General features: G+C 40.8%; 2 protein-coding genes across 2 annotated transcripts in view; one reads left to right on the plus strand and one right to left on the minus strand.

Annotated features, from left to right (window-relative positions):
• Mcu (mitochondrial calcium uniporter) overlaps nt 1–16,706 on the minus strand; it is a 117,953-nt gene extending 101,247 nt beyond the window's left edge. Inside the window, exon 1 of the mRNA XM_076806153.1 lies at nt 15,971–16,706. Within this exon, the coding sequence (XP_076662268.1) occupies nt 15,971–16,066 (96 nt within the window). The 5' untranslated portion in view covers nt 16,067–16,706. The remainder of the gene's footprint in view (nt 1–15,970) is intronic.
• Nucleotides 16,707–17,217: 511 nt separating this feature from the next.
• On the plus strand, nt 17,218–19,784 carry Amt2l (Amt-2-like protein). Its single transcript, XM_076803249.1, has 2 exons — nt 17,218–18,393; nt 18,950–19,784. Exons 1-2 carry the CDS (start codon nt 17,683–17,685, stop codon nt 19,700–19,702), a joined length of 1,464 nt encoding a protein of 487 aa, XP_076659364.1. The 5' UTR covers nt 17,218–17,682; the 3' UTR covers nt 19,703–19,784.
• Nucleotides 19,785–21,319: the final 1,535 nt, after the last annotated feature.

The following is a 21,319-nucleotide window of genomic DNA, read 5'->3' on the forward strand; positions in this document are numbered from 1 at the left end:
AGTTTCTCGGTGTTTCTCGGGGTCGCGGCAGTGGAACAGATCGATGACCATGGCGCCTGCCGCAGACTCCGCAGTCTCTATCCCTCTGTACATCCCCCGTAACGCAACGAGTCTAACAACGTGGGGCGTGCGTGTGCGGAGCCTGCGTCTGTGTGCACTAATTCTCGAATAACAGACGTTCGCAGTCGCAATACCGACATCCGATTCTTCCGAGCAATTAATTTGCTCGAAGAGGGACCCCGCCCCGCGCCCGGAAACTACGGCGAAAATGACGGAACAATGCGTTGCGTTCGTCAATCAGGAAAACGCGGAAAGTATCGTGTTGTGCTCCGGGAAATATTATATTCGCGAGCAGTAGGTACGCCGGCGACTCTTTTCGAGAATAATTAAGAGCGACCGCCTCCTTTTCTTTATCGCTGCTAACAAGGGATTGTTGCAGTCGTTAGACGCGAAAATGAGAGTCGTCTTCCTCTTCTGCAATTCTGCGTGTTCATTATCGAGAGTTGCGCGCCGGCGACAATTACGGGGGAAATTGTTACGCGGTTTTCCCGTCTTTATCGCCGCTCTAATTGCAGGACTGTGTTAAATTTACTATGTACGGAAAGTAAGGGAATCGTGCTAATCGAAGAAGAATACACGACAAATTGTACAGAAGATTTATGCGGCTCGTATATTAAAATGACACAAGCTTAACATTACCATTGTTGAACAGTGTTATCCCTTTTCCCTAATAACGCATCTCACATTTTATAATTCGATTTTCGTTTCTGTTCGTGAAATTGATTTTGTGGAATTCAATTGTCCCTGCACTCCTCGATTCTAATTCTGATTTTTTACGTAACTTTACCGAACGAATTGTGTGAAGCACGCAACAAGATGAAGTGACAGTGTCCTAATCGAATCAAATGGAACAGGCTAAAAAGGTTAAAAATGGAAAACGTGAACGTGTGCAGAGATAATAGAGTGGCGCATTATCAGTCGTATCATGCTCAAACAAGAGTTCGTTTTACCGTGATAAGAATACGGAAACAAACAGTTTTATCTGGAGATTCGGTGTAGGTGCTTGAGAATTGATTGCGCACCGTGTGCACAGGAACTGCAGCGAAATGATTATGATGCGAACTCCCATAACGCGATCGAATAAATACCAAGCCCATTCCAACGAAAGACGAGCTATAATCGTGTTACGTTCCGGGCGTTGTTGACTCGCGAGAAGCTTTAATAGAAGGGAACACACATCCTTTCCGAGGATCCGCCAACACTGTTGCGAGAGAGAACCGACAGTTGGAGTAATCCTTTGTCGGTGAACGAATGTTTGAACTAGCATGGCCAGTGTTTGTTCGAATGATTGAGTCGGAAATGGCACGTACTTTGATCCTGGCCCGGATTAATAAATGCGACTAGGTTCTGCGAGAACGATACCATCGATCTGCGAAACTGGTGAATGGGGACCTATTGTGTCGCGTACTTTCACTTTTGAGACGCTATCGTGTCACATTTTGAGTTCTGCGTCACAAAGAAATGGGAAACGAAGAGTTTTCATTTAGATTTGAAAATTAATTTTTGAGCTGATACTTTCAGTGGAGCAAATTTGATTGGGATCTAGAAAATCCAACGGAATCAATAGATTACTCAGGATTGTACAGCTTAATCCTTCAGTTTTGATTTCATCGAATAAATTGCTTCCGTTTTATGGAATTTCGTAGATCACAACATTGGGATCCAGAAAGTGCAACGGGATCAAAAGATTACTCAGGATTGTACGGTTTAATCCTTCAGTTTTTATTTCATTGAATAAATTGCTTACATTTTATGGAACTTTGTAGATCACAACACTGGGATCTAGAAAATGCAACGGGATCAAAAGATTAATCAGGATTGTACGGTTTAATCTTTCAGGTTTTATTTCATTGGATAAATTGCTCCGATTTTATAGAATTCTTTATGTGGATGAATTTTCAACAAGTTTGCGAAGACGTAATGAAAAATTTTACCATAATGTATTTAACTGTGACGTATATATGAGTGTAACTAAAGTGTATTATGACACATTTAAGTGAAAGAGTTAATCAGTGAAATAAATAAGAATGTGATAAGTTTCCGACAAAAGTGATAGCGAACTCGAGTGACGTATTAACTCGTCTGCCGCAGTTAAAATATTGATTCAGATCCAACTGAGATATAACTTAAGATAGTAATCTTATCCAATGCGTGCGAATCAATTAAATTCAATTATTTCGTTAAAATTCATTTTCAAGTTATCTTTTATTTGACAAATACCTGAGCCTTATACCCCACGATCCAATTACCGCATAAATCCAATTTTCTTTTTCAAAATTACAACAGTTTCTTCTTACAGAAACAGATATTATATATTTTGCATAATTCTGAATTTTAACAGCTGCAGAGTGTTCGCTCGCGATTATTCCGGTCGATTGGCCCGAGATGAAAAGAAAACACTGCTATCGATGTATGCTGGCGAATTATTGCGACCTAATTTCGATTGTTCAGCCTTCAATCCCTGCTAGCTATAATTTATCAAATTTGACACAGTCATCGTTATTATCATATTCAATATTCCATTCAACGGCTGGAATTTTTGGCTGGCGAAGGATAATCGTAAAATATCGCATAAATTACAATCCTCTAAAAAGTTTGTAACTACTCGTAGCAATAATTCTTGATACAAATTTTCCGCCCGAGAGATGGGTCGTACACCGTCTGCGGCGCAAGTATACATAAATCGACTTCGAACAGCGGAGACCTACTTGGCAAACTTTTTCAATAAAACTGTTGCCAAAGGGACATTATCCGTTCCGTGAACTGTAGTTCGCTGGGAACGTAAACGGGCCATCTTGTTCCGGTAATTATTCCCGTTAATTGGAAAATCAATGGGCCTCCAGCGCGCCGATTAAAGGCGCTAAAAGACATTGTTAAAACTGTCCTGACCGAATAATGCAAATACTAACTATGCTCGTTTAGCTATGCATGTTTAGTTGAGTCGTTCTATAATCAGAACGGTGCATGGTGTTTTGCGTCTTCAATCATTTTTAATTCCAACCAAGGACCTGAGAGAATGTGTATTTAATTTTGTTATAAACTTGGAACAATCTGCAGACCTTGTAAATAATTCGAACGACTTTTCTCTTTTTCCTTGCTTCAACCGATCATTAAAAAATTATCAATGTCAAATCGATGGAAGTGAACTCATTCTAACTTTCCGCATTTCAGGCAGCTCTTGGAGACTGGAAAAAAATTCTCACAGTATCTGAAGAAGACTACCTTGAAGAGTATCCCACATAAATATATCTAGCAACAGGAATAATTGCATAATGGCATAATTGAGCAAGATGCCTAAAAATTCCCTGGCCTCAAAATGGAATTCTTTAATTCGCCGTTATTCTTCTAGGAACAAATTAGAATTCTGGTCGAGTGAGTTTTGGTTCGTCCTGTGACACGATTTTCTTGAAAGTTCATTTTCCGTGCGTCGCAATCGACGCCTCCGCGACCCTAACGGCCATAAACCGGCCTTCGGGACGATGAATAACCTCGATAAGGTCCCCGCCGGGTTTACCAGCTCATTCTCTTTTTTTTCCAACGACGTTTCACGGAAGCCCTAAAGCCGCTGAATCACCGTTCAATTTTCTAATTACACAGCCAGCATATGGCCCGCGTAGGCTTTCCAAGGGAAAAAACGCACGGCCATCGAAAAAAATCCAGCGTCGTGAAAACGCTCGATGAACGGGAAACTGTTCTCGCGAAAGACGGACCGGAAGTGCTGCACTTTAAGGGAGCGTGAACCACGCGGTTGCAATGGCGGAACTAGGCCAGGTCAACTGATAAATGTATAAACACCGCGGCGCCCTAATGAAAGAATTACCTGCTAAATGATTGAGCTACGATCCCAGACCGCCTGGAGATCGAGAAGAGCGGAAATGGGGCAATTGATCGCCGAATTAATGGCCGGGCTGGGTCATTCGTTGTCTGTATTACGTAGCAGCTTAAATTGTTATTTAGTACCGACGATCCAGCACCATCGATGAGTAGTTAAAAAATGAAGGAACAGTTCCGACAAACTTGTATGAATAAATTGTAGTAGTTGAAGATTGACGACCCAGTTTCCTCGACGTGCGGCTTCAGGAGAGTCTCAACAAGTTTACACAAGCAAACCGTGGAAGCTGAATCGTAAGACTGGCAACCCAGTTCCATTAGCGACTTGCTAAAAGGGGGAACAAAATGTAAATAAATAAATTACGGCAGGCAAGTAGCAAGCTTCGCTCGTGAATAGTCAGAAAAGTGAATTTTAAAAAAGCTACATAAACACATCGACGGAGCCAAGTAAGAAGATTGACGACACACATTGGACGAGTCTGCGCAAATAAACAGAGGAGGCGAAGTAGGTAAAGTTTGATTGAAAAAATGTATCAAGGGAGGAGAAATAAAGGGAAAAGGGAGAAGAGGCGGCTTGTTGCGCGAGAAGCGGAAGCAAAGGACGGGAATTGCCCTCGGGCGAGCCAGCCAGGTTTTGTCGAAAATCTTTCTCTGCAGGTTCAAAAGAGCGCCGCGCGTCGAGAGCGGCACTCTACTTTAATTTTGCCCCCGGAGTATTCAGTCGGTCACAAAACGCGCACTCGACATCGTTTCCCGTTTTCACGGCTCTGCTATTACACCTGAAAGACCAGCGCTAACTAACCGGATTTCAAGGGTCGACGCAGTTTCCCCGCCGACCCCCGCGTTCTCGGGTTCAATCGCTCCAAGAATTTCGTACACCGATTATTACGGCAATTAACGTTGTCAGCCTGCCTCGGGAGGTAGCAACAGTTATGCGACCCCGACGGGCCCGTGGCGATAGCTCCGGGTTAGGCTCTTTACGATCTAAAAATTTATTGCGCGACATTTTCGAGTTTTCCTCGTCTAGACTAGTTCACCGATCGTAGTGCGCAGTTTTTTATTTATTCTATTTGTTCATTTTGTTCTTCGAGATTTTCAATTTTTGTCCTTGCATTCTAGCTTACTAATACTAGTGCTTAGTTTTTGGTAATAGATCCCCCATACTCTTGCCATTTATTTATTTTGTTCCTCCAGGCCAGGGTTAGGTCACGGTTTTCAATTATTTCGTGCATCTACTCAGTTGGACTTATGGACCCTCATGTACAGTTTTTGGCAATAAGTCCCTTATGCTCCAGCTATTTATTTTGTTCCTCAAGGTCAGGGTTAGGTCAGGGTTTTCAATTTTTTTTCGTCCATCTATTAAATTCGACTTATGAATCCTCATGTACAGTTTTTTACAATAAGTCCCTTATGCTCCAGCTATTTATTTATTCTGTTCTTCAAGGTTTTCAATTTTTGTTCGCCTAGGTATCCTAGCTGATTAACTCTAGCATGCTATGTATTTGGCAATAGGTCCTCTACATATTCTATGTTTATTCTGTTCTTCAAGGTTCTCAATTTCTGCTCGTCTACCTTAGCTTATTAATCCTCATACCATTTGGCAATGAGATGTATCAGACGCATCCACAGATGCAGATGTATCCACACTCTAGATGTATCTATTCTGTTCCTCAAGGTTTTCAATTTCTGCTCATTTATTCTAGTTTATTAATCCGCAAAATTAACGCACAAGTATACTGAACACCGTCAACAATCAATCCTTGAAGCACATTCCCACAGAATTTAGCTCATTGTTCCAGCCATGCATAGTTACACTCATGCAATCTCTTGATCAAACACAACATGAATTTAATACAACTCGTATGTAAGTATACAAGTTCAATTTGTTCATTATGCATTGAAATGAAAGGCGGCGGCAGCTGGTAAACGATGACAACGGCCATATAATTAATCGACAAAGTATTTCAGCTAAACACGATTGTGTATTAATGGAAATTTCAATTTTCCCATCACTTTTGCATTAATTTATGAAATTAATTGACTGAACAGGGTATTCTAGAATCTGAATGTAAACTGTAACGCAATATTATTACGATCCCGTTAATCCTCCATTCATCATGCAGATGATCAGTGTGATCAGTGATCGATGATTAATCGAAGCTTCTACTAAATAGATGTGGGGATTCACCTGATCAAATGATGAATGGGTATTCTGACCATTTAATCATAAGCTGTACGTACAGAGCCTGTCTGACAAGGTATTACGTCAATGAGAATCCATCTAATTAGGTACTAAGCAAGCACGTGATCTAGCCAATGGCGAGCTAATTGGACGTAGTATTTACACTAAACTACCATCAAACTCCCAGACAAACTAATGTCCCTAATTTTGCAATTATTGAAATTATAAAAATACGTCATAGAAAGTGGCAGAAAGAATACCCTCATCCAAGTAACTATTATGATAAAAATTGCTACTGCAATAAATAAAAAAGGTGGAATTACTTTTGCCAGGTAACAGTCACCAGATCAGCTGCTTTCAGTGCTCGGTTTGACCCTCCGTATTCTGTGCCGGAGTCATTCGTGACCCGTCGCGGTAGCGGTGGGGTACCCTCATCCGAAATACGACGACAGCCGGTCCCGAGCCATCGTCTTATATCGGAATAAGACTGTAGCAGTGAAATATCGGTGTGTGGCATAGGCCTGAGTCAACTGAATCAACTAGCCTCATGGAAGTTGTTCATCTGCTAATTCATTCAGCAACAAATTGACTATTACTTCTTTTAAGGACCGGTCATTTTGACCACGCACGGTAGGAACAGGTATACAAGAAGTGTACCTGTACTGTACAAAATTGCCGAACGATGAATTAGAATTTTAAATTGAGAAGAACAGTTGGAGACGTATTGTCTGAACTCGGTCTGATTCGTTCGAAAGCTACCTGTCAGCTTCAAAGGGAAACGAATTAGGTAATAACGAACCCAGTGGCGTGGACAGCCAAAGAAATATCACAGTACTCGAGAAGATGAGAATTCCGCGGGGAGGGAGAACAGCCGTGTCTAGTTTCTGGCTTATGAAACAGCAATCCTTACGACTGAACGAGCCCGACAGCAATTTATCGAATCGCTCGGTCGCCAAACGTTTCGGTTAACAAATGAAAAGGTATCGCGCTGCCTGGGAATGCTAGGTCTCCCGTGCAATTGCTTTTCAACGACTATGCCCCCGGCCCTCTTCATGAAACTATCGGTTATCGACGTCCGAGGAAAAACGGTCAAATTGGCGCAGCCAACTTCGAATTACCGACGAAAACCTGCATCGATGTCTTCGAGGTCCTACGTAAAAGTTGGTGTAACGCGTCGAGCAATCTAGCATGACTCAATGGGAGAATCATTAGCTATTAAAGCTGCATTCTCGATAATTGGACTTATGGACGAGTGAGAGATGCAATCTCGGCGCAGATAAGAGCCTCTATTTTTAAACGTGACTGGTTTTGCTTTGTTCAATTGAACCGCTCAGGATCACTGTGGTTTCTGTGGACTTCAATTATTTTCTCAATTTTTAATTCATCTCGTACGAGGTCACCACTCATGGAATTAATCGCTCTCGTGCGAACTCTTTTCAAAACATTTTCATTTCAACTCGCACGAGGCAACCATTCACGGGAAACGATAATTAATGCTTCCCTGACGACTTCCTAGAATTTGACATTAATTGACTCAGAGGGTCACCGAGATTTCAGTGGACATTAACTGCTTCCTCAATTTTATTTTTAATTTGACGAGGCAACCGTTCACGGAAAGCAATAATTAATTCCTCTCGGCTTGCTGAAACGCCGCGTCAGCAGACCGGAGGCAACAAAAAAGTACTTGCTAAACGATTCGGGATCGCTAAAGATCAAGGTCCCGGGTCTGACCTGGATCCACGGAAACGTTCGTCCCGAGAGATTCATTTACTTTTCATACATCAACGGCCACAATTTGCTTGACTGAAATAGCAGTCGATAGTCAGAATTGAGTCAAGGTTCGGCACCGTTTGAATGGGAGACGACTGTTCATCTCCTCGGGCTCGAATAAGCGGGGACCGTCGCGTCGTTCGGTATGCGCGAGGGGAATCATAATTTATACCCGTCGGCAATCGATGCGGAATCGGTGCGTCAAAAGCTGAAATGACAACGGGGAGATCAGGCTTCCGAAGATCGGACAGAGAATCCTCGTTTGTCAAGATACACGCGTGATCACCTCCGATGAATCACTATGGGAAGGATGACACGGATACCCGTGGACTATCGATACCTCGATCCGTGGATTGCGCGCCCCGAGGGAATAAGTTTCGAAGCGAACGCTGCTGAATACCACGGCTTGCTATGCCAATTTGTACTGTGGATACCGATGCAGCTGGAGAGACGGATTGTGTCACACGGGTGCGTCGTGATGCACTTTGCAGAGCGAGCAATGCATACAAGTTTCTAGAAAATTCTTCGTTGAGCTAGCTTCCCAGTGTACCATTCCGTTTTTTGGTATTTTTGGGACACTTTTTGGTAACACTATCTTTTTAAAAAATCATGGTCGGTGAAAATTTGAATACAATTTTTTGGTATCTTTGGGACCTCATTTGGTAAAATATTTTTTTACAAAATTTAAATACAATTTTTTGGTATTTTTGGGACACTTTTTGGTGAAATATATCTTTAAAGAATCCTGGACGGTGAAAATTTGAATACAATGTTTTGGTATCTGTGGGACCTCATTTGGTAAAATATTTTTTTACAAAATCCTGGTCGGTGAAAATTTAAATACAATTTTTTAGTATCTTCGGGACAATTTTTGGTGAAATATATTTAAAAAAAATCCTGCTCGGTGAAAATTTGAATACAATTTTTTGGTATCTCTGGGACCTCATTCGGTAAAATAATTTTTCACAAAATCTGCGGTCGGTGAAAATTTAAATACAATTTTTTGGTATTTTAGGGACACATTTTGGTGAAATATATTTTTAAAGAATCCTGGACGGTGAAAATTTGAATACAATGTTTTGGTATCTGTGGGACCTCATTTGGTAAAATATTTTTTTACAAAATCTCCGGTCGGTGAAAATTTAAATACAATTCTTTAGTATTTTTGGGACACTTTTTGGTGAAATATATTTTTTAAAAATCCTGGTCGGTGAAAATTTGAATACAATTTTTTGGTATCTCTGGGACCTTATTTGGTAAAATATTTTTTTACAGAATCATGGACAAAATATTTTTTTACACAATCTTCGGTCGGTGAAAATTTAAATACAATTTTTTGGAATTTTTGGGACGTTATTTGGTAAAAAATTGTTTAGGAAAGTATTCGTTGGCAGAACCTTAAATTCAATGGACGCTTTTTTAATCCGTTTAGCAGCTCCTTCGTTAAACTATTTTTTAGAAAATTCTTTGTCAGTAAATCGTATTTTTTAGTATTGTTAGGGCCTCCGTCGTTGAAATATTTTCTACAAAAATTGTCGTCGGTGCAACTTTATGTTCAGTGAACAATTTTCTAGTATTTTTGAGAGTCACTAACGTACAACCCTAATGACTATTTACTTTCTAAATAGTGTGCACTATACGAGAGTAGCATCACGCTGAAGAGCAATTCCCGGTGGCAAACTCGTTCGCCAATTCGCTCGCCACCATCAATCACTAATATGATGGTCTTTCATGAATCATTCCGAACAAATTCCGGGATCTTGTCGTCGGAGACGCTTACATGGCTCGGCTGGTTTTAACAGTCAATCAGAATGACGAATGCGATCCACGCGGTCGTGACGTACGACGCCATTATGCAATGATGCAAAGAGTAGGAACTCGAGCGCCGGAGATCGTTACTTTTACTTCGTCTAGACTCGACTCGAGAGCCTAATTAGCTGATGCAGATTAATCGCGTCTTCGATAGTATATCACAACTATTCTGAACGTGATAAGTCCTAAACCGGCTGAGTTACAGCACCGTTAAATTTGTATTCGACGTCATATGGATTCCGTTTAATCTTTACGCGTCACGATTATTCGAAACGCATTTTACTTCCTCGTACTGTAATCAGTAGACTGATTAAATGACCGGTTACGCATTTTTTACTTCCAAATTATTGAAATTACAAAGTTAGAAATTATGAGATAAATTTCTTCACTCTATGTTATAAAAATTATAAGAAATCTAAAGAAATTTTTATAAAACAAAGTATACCAGTCATATCTTGTGCTCGGGTATGATTAGTATTAATTTTAAGGTACTGGTGCTGGATAGACATTTATTTCTCTTCTGCATAATTTTAGTGAGTTGAGAATGATACATTTTTAAATTCTTTAAATATTTTCACTATTTTGCATCCGATCTATCGATTTTTGCCACGAGTGCATGAAACGCACGGTCTAATGATCGGACTGACCTCTCGATGCAAAAGCTCTTGTATGCTGTGCATACAATTAATTATCGATCAGGAATGACTAATGATCCACGAGGACGTCCGCTAACGAACACACAATTCCGAGTGTCCCCATTGTTTGGCCTGGCCGATGCGACACGTGCTTCAATTATAAATAGGATTACCGAAACAATATTCAGAATCAGCATAAATAAATTTTATGCGCAGTATTGTTATAATCGAGAAAGACATAACGCTTGCGAATTACATTTGCAGTTAAAATAGCCGATTGCCCTAGATCCGGTTGGGTATCGGAAGAAGTTTTTATTCCTTCGAGAAAGATAAAGTTCCTTCGAAGTCGGTGGATCTTAAAAATTAATCCCATCGTTCTCGGTTCGCTTGATCTACTCTGAATCCCGTATTAACACAGATCCCTGAAAAGTCTTAAGGATTCTGTACAATTCTAGAAGTGTTCTGCTGCCATCACTATTTCTTGTCAACGTGATATCAACACTAGATCTACTGCTAAAAGCGACCCTGTTAGTTTATAAAAATTATAAGAATGTATTTATTCAGATCTCTCCAGATTCCTATCACTAGATCACTAAAACAATAAAAATAGAAGAATTTAAAAATACTGTTACATTATTTTCAGTCTCTTAAACATATCCAGAAAGAAAATTCTATTTCAGTTCGTTACAATTTAGGTAGAAAATGTTTACTTGGCATAAATACCCGGCTGTCTACCTATCACAATATGGGTCCGAAGCAATTTCTAAATAATTCCTCGTATGGAAATGCATTTTCACAATTTCAGTAAAAGTAAATACAAAAATGTAGTACCCGTAATTTGAACGGATCTCATAGTTCTAGCGTTAAGTAGGAGAACGTAACTACCGTCTGAGAAAAAAATGGCGTCATACATCGTAAAACGTACGAGTCGTCAAGGGCCCAAGAAGACGCACGTCGAGGGAACGTTTTTCTATTACAGCTGCTATGAGAAATGGTCTCATAATGTTTTTTCCGCGACGTGAAACGGGATCTATTATTTTAGAGGACGCCGTTACACGGACCAATTTTCGTATCAGCTTCGAATCTCCGGCTCCCTGATGGCCGATTATCGAATATCCCACGTAATCCGCCTCGCCCGAGACACCCTAATTTGTACGACGACCCGGAGAACCAAGATGGACGTCCCTTGGACGTTATGACTATGGGCTTCGGACCTATGAAGACGTATTTGTCAGCATACTTTATCGTAAGATGACGGTGTCGTATTTACAGTGCTTGGGGCTCGGTGAACGTGAAACTAAAATTTATTATTTGCTATTTTAATGCGTTCAAAGAATAGCTCAATGAATGTCACTCAATTACTATTTCTCAATGAATAGATCAATAGATGCTATTCAATTAGTATTTGTCAATGAATACTATTCAGTTAGTATTTTTCAATGAATGCTATCCGCTTAGTCCAAACATAAAAATCCAAAACGCAGCAAGAAAATGGTCCAATTCGGTGCAACCTCTTAGCAAAGATGATTAACACCTCCCAATCTGTCCTCTGAGATAAATGTTGATTAACTTGGTAGCAGCAGCTGGCTCGTTGATAGACAAATCTCGTATCATGAATTCAGTTTGATGTGAACGGTGTAAAGACCGCTGTCGACCAGTCGCAAAACCAGGAATCAATTTCTATTAGCAAGTCAAGAGATCTCTGACTGTGATATTACTGTCGGCGGTTCGTGTGATTTGGTAGCGGGCCAAAGGCGGGCACACGAGCCGATTCCGTGCTGGACGCCCGTCTAAAGTTTCCCTCGGACTATCGTCAACTATCGTCGACTATCCTTCGTGTTCAGCTCGACCCTTGCTAGTTTCCCGACGACAAGTTTCGTCGTTTAAGCCGGCCGAGGGAATTCTCGCACGGCTTTGAAAGAAGGCGACCGAATTTAATAACGCAACTTCGGCGTCGTTTAACTCCGGCCTCGTTCTCTGCAAATTGAAAATCGCAAATGCGATATGCGGCCGCCCTGCAATCGCTTGCTTGGTAGTCGAATAAACCTCCCTATGAACCCCGTTGCTCGTACAATATTCAGTCACAATTTTGCATGTCGTTTGCTCCTCCAAAAATATTCCATGAATCCGTCGAACGAGCGGATTCAATCCTGAATTATTTCGCTGCGCCGAATCGAGAGGAGAAGCTCCTATTTCCGAAAACGACTCGTTTTGATTGCAGCTGAATAGCGTACGCCCTTGCTCAAACATTTCTGAAATTATATAACATAGTGTAAGATGAGAACTTTCAAGTAATCATTTTTATTCATAACATCCAGTGAAACACATGAAATTCGCGTGGCAGTCAACGTGTTGATCTTTTCCGTATTTCCAGAGAAATCATCGAGGAATAATTTGTAATTTCGAGAAAAAAAAATCGTAGGATGATCTACCCGGGCTTATTTTAACGCTTGAAGCATCTATTTTCACACGCTTTAATTGCATTTTTTTTGGAAGCTCCTTTATACTAGAAAAGGGAGTGGACAATGAAAGTTGCGTTTTGCATCCGACAGGTGCAATATATATTAGTAGAAAATAATTTACAGACTTGAGAACATTTTGCAAGATCGTAGAAAGAAGCTTCCCGTTTGCAACAAAGCCTGAAAAATAGATGCACGATTTTTCGTCGGTGTTTTATTGCCTTGGAAGGACTGCTAACCCCGTGCTTTACGACTTCTTCTAAAACTGCACTGACAAAAGAGCTTATCTACCTTCATGCTTCATGATTTCATGGAAGAATACTAAATCGAATGCACTCCACCATCGAATATCCAGATACCATTCTGCCGGTGTGCCCCAAAAATATTCCATGAATTTGTCGAACACGCGGATTCGAGCCGGAATATTTTCGCCGGATGGAATTGAAAAGGAGAATCCTTCACGAGTCGCTATTTCCAAAAAGCGATCGCTCGTTTTGGCTTTACTCTACGATCTCGGGCAAAACGAGCCCGTCCAATTAGGCTCGATCATTTCGGCCGTAGAACTTTCGAACGCTATGACGTATTAAGACGACTCGCTTCCGTATTGCCAGAGGAATGATCGAAGAAGAAGTATTGGCCATTTCGATGTTTGATTTCGCCGCTGTTCGTCAATAAACCACGGTCTATAGTTTCGCGACGGAGATGGCCGCGCCGGACGACTTTCGGAGGAAGTTCATTTTCCGTTTTGATGGCGATAGGAACGAGTAATCGAGTCACGATCCACGGTTAGCTCTAACAAACTATTTAACGAAATTTCTCAAACCCCGTGGAAACACCACATTGGCGGTTCGGGGTAGTATGCAATGAGTTTATTGGAACTAACCAGGTATTAATTCCTGCGTTGGAAATTGCTCTCTATGAGTTTACCCAGCTTTGGAAATTTGCAGCCATTCGACAGTAAAAAGCAAAAGGATTCACCCTAACTGTTAGCTCAGTGCACATTCTACTATATGCAATCATAATATTAATATCAATTTATATAATCAAAATATCAACCTTTAGCAGTAAGGCGCCACTAAAAATTGCTGTGTCATCATGCAAAATATTTTTTGTTTGTAGTTAGTAAATTACTAAACACTTCGGTATTGTACGAGTAAATCGCACAATTTTCGTATGTATAACACGAAAGAATATATATAGAAGGGAAATACTCTAAGTCGGAAGAAATGTTTCATTTTGGAGTTAAAATAGCTTCGAGTGAAAAAGGTTAATATGACCTTATATAATCAAAATATTAAAATGACTAAACAGTTTTAGTATGAATATGAATTTATATAATCATATTAATACGGTGTTAAACGGAGCACATTTCAATTAGGATAATTTGTAACAAATCCAAATAATGCTCACACAAATGCATAGTGTTCTGGCCACCATTTTAATCAGATTTTGTTTACTTACATATATTATAAAAGAACATATGCAACTGTACTATAAACGCAGGTTCCTTCTCTGCATTCATTAGAAAATAATCTACCCCAATATTAACTCGAATTTAATGAGAAATGAGTTGGGATTATGATGGATTTATTTGAACTGAGGGTGCAAAAAGAGGGATGAAAATATAATATGTTAAAGAATCGTCGAAATCGAGGTTGGCTCCATTTTTTATTTTATTCCTGTTTATATAAGAGGGAGAAATTTCATGAAACAACTGTATGGCATTAAATGGAATTGTACTTCAAACAATATTTTTAGTAGCTGTCTACCCGAAACAGTATTTTTTCCAGCATTACCTGCCGAAATTTGATAAAACTTTCTTTTTGTGCTAATAATAAAAATTACAAAGAAAATGTATGAAAATTAATTTAATACTTCCAACATATTTATAATAGCTCCTTTCATCCCGTTATATTCTCACTCATACAATATATTTGAAAACAATCCAGTTAAAATTCAACGAAAAATGACGCCCGTATCGATAACCAAATTGCAAAATAATTGTCTGAAAATAAATTCTCATTTCATAAATTTCAACATTTCAGTTGAAATTTAGCATAGCTTTTCCCTAATGTCCAATAAATCTGATATACTAATAAAATGTTTGGACACTTTAATCTGGTTCTATGTTATCAAACAGTACAATAAACTGTGATTACTCGCTGATAACTCCGTCAAATAAATTACAATTATTTCCACCCCATCGGACACCGAAGTTCTACCAAGCCGAACACCCATATCCGGCGGACGTGCCACCATAGGTGTGTCTGATATACATCCCACAACTAGAAGCCGTCATACTAATTATTCCAGGCGTACTGCGGACGCGGTATGCGCGTCAGCGTGGCGCGTGGAGCCGAGTAACTAATAAATTCTTATCGTCCGACGCGATAATTCTCTATGCGGCAATTCTCATAATCGCAAAACAAAACATTCTAATGGTAACGTTACAACCGAGAAACAGCATCCAAATGACTAGGAAGTCACGTTTCCAAGACGCTCAGTTCCCAGTTAATCGCGAACCGTAACTCCAAACGCGACAAGGCAAATTGACACGTGCCGCCGTGAATCCTCATCGTAACGGTATAGTAACTATGGCACACGCGTTCCGCGACCGAAAACAGGACAGTGGCCGCAGGCAATTTCGGTGGTCGGCGTGTGTCCGCGAAATAATTCACGAACGAGGGAGTGCGCGTTTCTGCCCACAGTATGTGTCCGTATTTGCATCGCAGTTGGGAGTAGGTGTGTTTACGTATGCACGACGTATAGCGCCGAATGGAAATCAAGTGTCGGCGTTAATGATAAAGTCACGGACAGGTTTCCCTGTAATCTCGATGTATTTTTGGGCGCCTGTTGCTCGTCTATGTCCCCACTCCCTGCTAACATAAATACAGGGGGAAAAGGGATTATGTGTTACAAAGAGTGGGAACAACGGTGTCCTCAAAAGTGGGGGGTCTCTGGCCAGGGGGCACGATTGTACATCGAAACCGGTAAATATTACGAATCCTCAAACTGTGTAACACCAACGACTCTAACATTATTCTGTTACAATTCTTTCCTGCGTTACTGTGTGCAGAGATGGAAGATCCGTTAATATCGTAATAAAGGAAAGAAGCGGGGAAAACGTTAGTGCGGATCTGACAGACAACGGGCGCCGATGCGAACCCGCTTTATGGTTTCAGTGAGTTGCGAAATCGTGAAATGCGGATGACAACACTCACATTCCGGTAGTTTTTTGTCGTGGCCAGGGTGGAGGAAACGCTCAGCACGCGGGACACCTCGTACCATCGTACGATGCATAGTGCGCGACAGGACATCCTCTTGGTGCTCGGATCTCCGCCGTCGGGAACGGGGAGCACAGGACGAAACAGACACTAAGGTAAACGTTTTTATATCTCTTTCTTTCTCTCGTTCGCTCTCTTTCTCTCTCCCTCTCTCTCTGTCTCTCTCACGAGTCACTGACACCTGACACTGGGGGACCAACGGCCGTCTTCGAGCGACTACCTACGTCGACGACGGGCGGCATCGCTTGCCGGCTTGTCCCTGCAGCCCGAGACCCAGACCTTGCGGCGGCCAATGATGACATGCGCGAACCGCCGTTATGCGCGCCGCCATTGGCCTGCGGGCCTGCGGCGAATCACAGCGCGCCCCCACCAGCCCGCGTGTTTATTCAATATTTGAATCGATCTTGCGCGCACCTTTTGCCCTGGCGATCGAACATATTTTATTATGGCGAAACTATCTGACAGAATTTGACGAAATTTTGAGGATGCGGTCAGATTAGGGTACAGCAATCAGTGAAGTAGTCTTATAATGATAGACGAACTCGAGGAATGTACGTTTTATGGTTGCTTGCGAGATTCTCTCATTGGTTTCACTCGTTTTTGCTTTACATTGAAATTTGAACAATTATGTATTGTTCATAACGTTATAGTTGAAATAACTACATCAAATTATGTCACATTTATTCAGATATAAAATATTTTACTGTGTCTAAAACAAAAAATCGAACACATTTTATTATGGCGAAACTATCGGACAGAATTTGAAGAAATTTTGAGGATGCGGTCAGATTAGGGTACAGCAATCAGTGAAGTAGTCTTATAATGATGGACGAACTCGAGGAATGTACGTTTTATGGTTGCTTGCGAGATTCTCTCATTGGTTTCACTCGTTTTTGCTTTACATTGAAATTTGAACAATTATGTATTGTTCATAACGTTATAGTTGAAATAACTACATCAAATTATGTCACATTTATTCAGATATAAAATATTTTACTGTGTCTGAAACAAAAAGATGGTGAACTTAGGAGACTTCTTTATCCTTCATAATTTGCTAGAGAAATGAATAAAATTATTATGTACGTACGATAATAAAAAAATGTATCTGACGGTTAAATATCTATATCAGCAACATAACAGTGTTAAAAGCTCGAATGAAACGTGATGTATGATACGCAGAATCATATGGAAAACATTTGTACAATGTATGACAAATTATTCCGACCATGAACACATTAAAAATGGCTCCCTCTATTCGGTATAAAATAAGGGGACAAAGCTCGGTAAGCCATGAAAAACATTCACGCAATCCATATTAAATTATACTGACCATGAACGTATTAAAAATTGCTCCCCCTCGATAGCAAGATTGATTATCGTGTATCGGACGCTATAAGCAAGTCCAATGTAAAATGTATAAAGTATTCACTTGTAAAAGAACATGTACAGAATCTATATTAAATTTTCCTGACCGTGAACATATTAAAAATTGCTTCCCGTCGATCGCAAGGCTGACAATCGCGTATCGAATGCTATAAGCAAAGTTCAAGTGCAGCGATGAACTATATCGAGACCTTGACACTTGCTATAACCTGCTATAACCTGCTACCACCCTGACCAAAGTGTAAAGGTTCGCGCCCTGAAAGGGAATGGTTGATTCTCACCCAGACGAGTTCGACTACGTGTTCTACGACGACTATCGCTCAGTACACTATTACAATACAACCCTGATTGGCTACAGACCGCCACCAAGCTACGTTCGAGTGATCCTCGTGATCCTGTTGCGGATAGGATTCGTCCTGATCCACGTTGGCAGCGTGCCAGTGAACAACGTCAATCTGATTCTGCTGCAGAACATTGTAGACATTTGTTGGGTGACATTGGCATATTCATTGGTCGGCTACCTGATCGCCTACAATGGCGACAGGAACGGGCTCGTAGGCGAAGGATATTGGATAGGCGATCCGGTGGTCGATAAGGACGAAGCCCTGATTGGCTGGTCGGCTGCGATAATTGCAGCTGGCATTTGTACCTGTTGTATCGTGGGAAGAACGCACACAATTGGTTATCTGTTCACCGGGTTCGTATTGGCTGGAGTGATGCAACCTTTCCTGATTCATTGGATCTGGACACCTTATGGCTGGATGAAGATGAACGTGTTGAAAGGGAGGCTAGTCATCTTTCGGGACTATGCTGGGTCCGCTGTGGTACACCTTGTTGGAGGATTGTCGGGGTTGATGGGCTGCCTCGTCCTTGGAAGAAGGATCCTCAGGCTCAACTCCATAGATGACGCGAGCATAGCTACTGGTACCTCGGGAACCGTGCTCGCTGGCCAGCTGATGGTATTCATTGGCCTACAGGTGAATCCCTCAGCTAGATAAGACAGGGGTGGTTCGACCCTTGTTTTGCTACCCGGGTACCAAACCATAATTGTTTCTTCCTTCTAAATTTTTTTAAATCCTTCTTCTTCTTCTTCTTAAATTCTTTTAATTTGTATACTGTTTTATATTTTAACCTATTCATTTTTGTTACAAACGCATGATATCTGCGCTCTACTGCACAGCCTGAAATGTCCTTACGGTAAAAATGAAATGTACACGCGTGACTAATATTCATTATTGTCAACATTCTCTTGCATTTTACAGATCTACTCATGTTCTAAATGCATAAAACTCCGAGGTCTGCCAACAACGATCATCTCGAACAAAACAATTCCCTTATCTGTAACCACACTTTCACAACAACCTCTAAAATGGCTACCCGAATAGCGACACAGGGGTTACCATTTTATGGTCACACGACCTTCTCCGACTCCTTATCACTGTCACTTCAAAGAAAAACTATCTCACCCGTCGGTCCACGCTCTATCTCGCGATAAGTCGGACGGAAACTGATAGTCTCTCTCTGTCCTCTTAGAGCCTGAGTCTGTCGAACGAAAAGTTCCGATTCGCCATCAGAGGCGATGGCAACGTCTACCTGAACAATCTGCTAGCAGCGTCATCGTGCAGCGTGTTGGTAGTGGGTTTCCATTTCGTGTTGACCGGTGAAGAGTTTAATCATTGGACGGTAATGAGATGCGTCCAGGCTACGGTAGCTGGTTTAGCAATGGTATCAGGTGGGACCGACATCTATACAGCTGAGATAGCGCTGTGTCTTGGATCGATCGGCAGCGTGATCTATTTCGTGGTCTCCAAGGTGGTGTTCCAAAGCGCTCTAGAGGATTATTGCAACATAGTGGCCACACACGTTGCATGCGCGTTTTTAGGAAGCTTAATGGCCCCCCTATTCGATATGGATCGTCCGACAGACACTGGGATCCATTTAATGCAATTCTTTTGGCAGGTGATCTGCCTGATAACTATAATCTCCATGGTCTGTGTGATCATGTATGTTCAGTTCAGTTTGCTCGAGTCTATGGGACTGTTGAGGAACAGGTCCGAGCATTTGAATCATTCTAGAGCTACCAGGGCTATGGAGGCTCTAGAAGTGCCCGCAAAGAACTTCTTCACGAGATTGTTCGAGGCCGATGACGATCCTGTTTATATTCAACCTGGATCGGCTGCGGATTCTGCTAGGAGACCCAGTGCCGGGATTCATGCAATGAAGTACCGGGCTGAGGATGCTGCTGTTGAGAAAGGCAGGGTGGTTGGACCCAGACAACCTGCATAGAGCATGCTTTAATACTGAACCTGCCACTGCCAGTCAAACAACAGTTTGAAAGTTTTGGTTTTGCTATTATTGAAGTTATGAAGACGCATCGGTAGATAGTACAAAGTCTATATGAAATTAATCTTGTCACTTTTACAATGTAAAACATAAGAGCGGATTTAATGCTGGGTGAAGAACAATTTTGATATGTAAAATTAAAAGGAAGAGCAAGCTTTAATACTGAACCTGCCACTGCCAGTCAAACAACAGTTTGAAAGTTTTGGTTTTGCTATTATTGAAGTTATGAAGACGCATCGGTAGATAGTACAAAGTCTATATGAAATTAATCTTGTCACTTTTACAATGTAAAACATAGGAGCGGATTTAATGCTGGGTGAATAACAATTTTGGTATGTAAAATTAAAAGGAAGTTTAATGTGTCCACACTGATGAAAGAATAATTGATTACAGTAATAAACAGAACATGGTCAAGATTTTGAACATTTCTTTTATTAGAACTTACGGACTATTCATACAGTTATTACAGTATTTTACAATAGATTAATTTTTAAGTTAAATAATCAAAAGTCCTATGAAAGTGTCGTACACATATTCTACAGGTGTTCGCCCGCTTATTCGTACAATGATAGTTTTTCCCATTTCTTTTTCATGGTTTTCTCTCTGTCCCTGACTGCACCGACAGCCTGTGGGAACACAGCCACAAAATGTTGCTGCGTGTTTTCTTCTGAAATTGCAAATACCCAGGCTAATATTAGCATATCTTGTCGGTGGCTCGCGATTCGAACTTATAAAGAGAGTGAATGTTGCAGTCGGTAGTGAATTGATTGAACACGTAAGATCAGTCCGATTGGAATTTGCATATGTTTTCTCTGATAGAAGATTGATGGTTAATCTGATATATTTTTATTTCAACAATTTGCCTACCGGTTGTTTAATGGGTTTAAAAATGTACCTCAAAATTGGTTCCACAGGATTTACAAAGACATACTGACTAAGATTATGAATTGTTAATTGCATTCAATGCTTAGACTGCGGGTCTTTATGCAAAATAAAAATTGTTCAAATAGATTGAAATACACAGGAGCCATATACAAATTTTGTTCGTTTCTTTAACGATAATAATTTTAATAAAGTGAAAGAAATATATCCACGTTCCTGGTTTGAAGCAATAAAAGAGAGGATCTAAAGTGGGTCACATTTGGACCTGTCTTTTAATTTTAAGACTAATAGAATTGTCAATAAGAATGGCAATTTAATTGTGGGCTGATAAACTACTTCTGGTAATACAGTCCAATAATTACTCTTAGAATATTTCATTGAAAGAAAATTTTTGAGCCGCACTTTGCTGCAGTACAATTATTGAGAATCCTGTTAGAAGACTTCCGGTGGGTAAATCGTTGAAACGCGATGGCTCTTCGAGAGATATGAAACGTTTATGCGAGCCAACGAGTGAATAATGCCACTGGTCGTCCAGCAAGGGCTTCGAGAAACGTTTTTCGCCAACGGAGCGAATCGTCGGCCTTTTCTGATTCTGTTTTGTCAAATATTATTGTCAGCTAGCAGCAAACCGGACAGTCGTTGCCGCCGCCATACCGAAACAGAAAATCGTGGATATTG

This window comes from Halictus rubicundus, chromosome 2 (assembly GCF_050948215.1).
Source record: "Halictus rubicundus isolate RS-2024b chromosome 2, iyHalRubi1_principal, whole genome shotgun sequence".
Lineage (NCBI taxonomy): Eukaryota > Metazoa > Arthropoda > Insecta > Hymenoptera > Halictidae > Halictus > Halictus rubicundus.